This window comes from Branchiostoma floridae, chromosome 9 (assembly GCF_000003815.2).
Source record: "Branchiostoma floridae strain S238N-H82 chromosome 9, Bfl_VNyyK, whole genome shotgun sequence".
Lineage (NCBI taxonomy): Eukaryota > Metazoa > Chordata > Leptocardii > Amphioxiformes > Branchiostomatidae > Branchiostoma > Branchiostoma floridae.
In genome coordinates this window covers 14,738,311-14,741,207 of record NC_049987.1, presented here as the reverse complement: position 1 = coordinate 14,741,207, position 2,897 = coordinate 14,738,311, and the positions used below count along the sequence as shown (strand labels likewise).

General features: G+C 47.1%; 1 protein-coding gene across 1 annotated transcript; it reads left to right on the top strand.

Moving 5' to 3' along the window:
• The first annotated feature begins 274 nt into the window (after positions 1–274).
• Positions 275–2,160, top strand: LOC118422190. Its single transcript, XM_035829706.1, has 3 exons — positions 275–1,157; positions 1,303–1,486; positions 1,997–2,160. The coding sequence occupies exons 1-3, from the start codon at positions 978–980 to the stop codon at positions 2,158–2,160; spliced, it is 528 nt and encodes a 175-aa protein (XP_035685599.1). The 5' UTR covers positions 275–977.
• Positions 2,161–2,897: the final 737 nt, after the last annotated feature.

Below are 2,897 nucleotides of genomic sequence, written 5' to 3'. Positions count from 1 at the left end.
TTTGTTCATCGGGTCTTCTATGAATATAACCACAATAAAACCTACTGTCATTGCATCTTTGACTTCAGTGTCACTTGGATGGTTATCTAAGCCTTTGGTATCAATGAAAGCTTATAATTAACGTTTTCAATACATTATTTTTGAAGAAAAAAATATCCGCAATATAGCTTACTAGCACTCATAGCGAAGTCAAGTTCAAGTTCTGTATCTGTGCTGCTTTGTGTTGGTCATAGATTGAAATGCATGTCTAAACTGTTCTGAAAAAGTACTTCCCCAACAATATTTCCTGATAGTTGAAGACAATACTTCGGAAGATGGCATCAACAGCCGAGATTGCCATTCCGCAGTCTGCAGAAGACATCACCCCCTCCTGGGTGCAGCAGGTACTGCAGAAGGACCTCCCGGGCCTCACCATCACGGACGTCCAGGTCAACGGAAAGATCAGCGAAGGAGAGGGGTTCTTGAGCGACGTCATCGCTTTTGATGCTGTGGGGACCAGGGATGGCATCAGTCAGCGCTACAGCCTCGTCGCCAAACTGACGAACTAGGCCAAACCATGGACGGTGATGGAACAGTGGTCAAAGGACTTCCACATCACAGGCGAGACGACCGAAGTCAATTTTTACCTAAAAGTAGTCCCCGAGCTCCTATCTGTGGCAGCTCCAGGCGCAGAGAAAAAATCGAAGAATAAAGATGACAAATACCACTCTCCCTCTGAGTCCCTGTTCCTCCCAAAATGCTACTTCGCGGCCACCGACCCGAGCTCCATGCTGTCCGTCAGGGTTATGGAGAACCTGAAATCTTGCGGGTTCTCCATAAAACCCAAAGGGCAACCACTGAGCCGTGAGGAGATGATGCTTGCAGCCGGGGCCCTGGCTCGGCTGCACGGCCTGTCACATTGTCTGGAGCACCGATCGGGCAAACCCCTCGACGAGAACTAATAAGGGATCGTGTCTCTCTCGGGTGCCAGTGCCGAAATGGATGCAGTAACCTTTAAATGTCTGACCAACCTAAAGGACTTTGCCACAGCTTTTCCTGACCAGGCAGACCTTGTAGCTCGCTTGGAGAAGTTACGCGCCCCAATCATCGGCCCGGAGGATCCGAGGATCAGAGTGATTTGCCATTCTGAGTGTTGGATCAATAACATCATGTTTAAGGTAAGAAATAACTTTTTTTTTGTTCAAATGTCATGATTGTCTGAGATCACAATCAAGATTTCTTGTTGCCTTTTGTTAGTTTTCTTTTATTGCTTTACAAGAAAAGTTATGGTTGACGTTGCTACCATCTTTGTTTTACACAAAGCATGCAGGAGACGAGCCCATTGACGCAAGGCTGGTGGACTGGCAGAGTTCGATGTACCTGCCGCCAAGCTCTGACCTGGCTCTCCTGTTCGTGTGTAACACCGGTTGGGACGTTTTCCACAACCACAGGGACGACATACTGGCTCACTATCACCACAAACTACAGGAGATACTGGGTCCGAACGGTGAGATCATTGTAAGATCTTTCGCAGAGTTCACTACGCATGTGCGGGCGATAGGAATCTTGGGTAATATATATGTCAAAGTCAAACGTGAATGTGTTGCCATTTTTGCAGGCGCCATGACGTTCAGGACATTATTACACAAATCGAGACAATGGTCCTTCATCTTTGACATATTACAGGTTTCCTGTCGCCCGCACATGCGTAGTAGACTCTGCGAAAGTGCCAATTACTGTATACATTTCAAAGTATAACCCTGAAGTTTTACGCTACGTTTTCTTTATTACCTTGACCTAAAAGGTTATGCTGCATGGAACTGTTGGGGGACTTCTCGTTGGAAATTTTGGGGGATGAAAACTTAAGCAGAGGGCGATGAATTCTCAATATTTTGGCATTTAGGTACCTTGGGTGATATAATATATTATACAAATCAGTAACTAATTTATCGAACTATTGTGGAAAAACTTTACTACAGTTGCAGACATAAACTATGCAGATAAAATATTCTTCCAGAGTCCTTGGGTCTGCAGAGCTACACGCTGGACCAGTTGGAGGCAGACTTCAAAGCCGACTGTCGGTACGGGGTGTTCCAGCGTTTCTTACACCTGCCGGTTCTGCCTCTAGACTCAGGTCTGGTGAGGATGCTGAAGGAGATAAAGCAATGGGGAGTTATCTAAGAGCAATTTCTGGAACTCCCTAGCTCGCACTATCAGCTCATTCAAAAACAAACTAAGATCATAATTGTTTGATGACAAATACTCTGTAAACGCTTGATATCAGCGCCCTCTACTCCGGATCTCACTCGATCTAAAGTTATAGTGCGTTTTCTGTATAACCAAGTTTGAAAAACGAACCTCATGAATGTATCGTGAAACGTAATGTAACCGTTTATTTTGCCGATATTATATTGTACTGTTAAACAAGAAAAAAACATGAACTGTTGAGAAACGTCATGAAGACGATGCTGCATCAACTAATGCTAACGTCACATTTGCACAAAGGGGTCCGGCCGGGTAGGGTAGGGGCTGAATTGTTGCAATTTCGGGCGGGACCCCGAGAGACCCCCGGCGGCTGCCGGGGGTCTTTTGGGGCTCGGGCGGAGCCCCGGTTGATTCTGAGTCGGACTTAAAATCAACCGGGCCCCGGGCAGGAAAATACGCCGAATCAAAGCCGTCAACTAATCGTGAATACATCGCCAGGGTCCCCTACAGTACTCGCCCGGTACTCGCCCGGCACCCCGGCAGTACTTGACGGTACAGGCCCAACCTTCTTGCATTGCAAACTATTGCATCCGTTGTGTCATCCCGGAACACCGCCGGGGCCGCTGACGGGTTCCCTCGTCATCAAACAGGACATTTGGGGCCATGGTCACATTTCCACATAGGGACCCTGGCGGGTAATTTACGGGCTGTTT

Coding starts and splice junctions, on each gene's coding strand:
- LOC118422190 (XM_035829706.1), top strand. CDS start 978: ATGGATGCAGTAACCTTTAAATGTCTGACCAACCTAAAGGACTTTGCC. Junction 1,158..1,302: donor TCAATAACATCATGTTTAAG/GTAAGAAATAAC, acceptor TTTTACACAAAG/CATGCAGGAGACGAGCCCAT. Junction 1,487..1,996: donor GGAGATACTGGGTCCGAACG/GTGAGATCATTG, acceptor ATATTCTTCCAG/AGTCCTTGGGTCTGCAGAGC.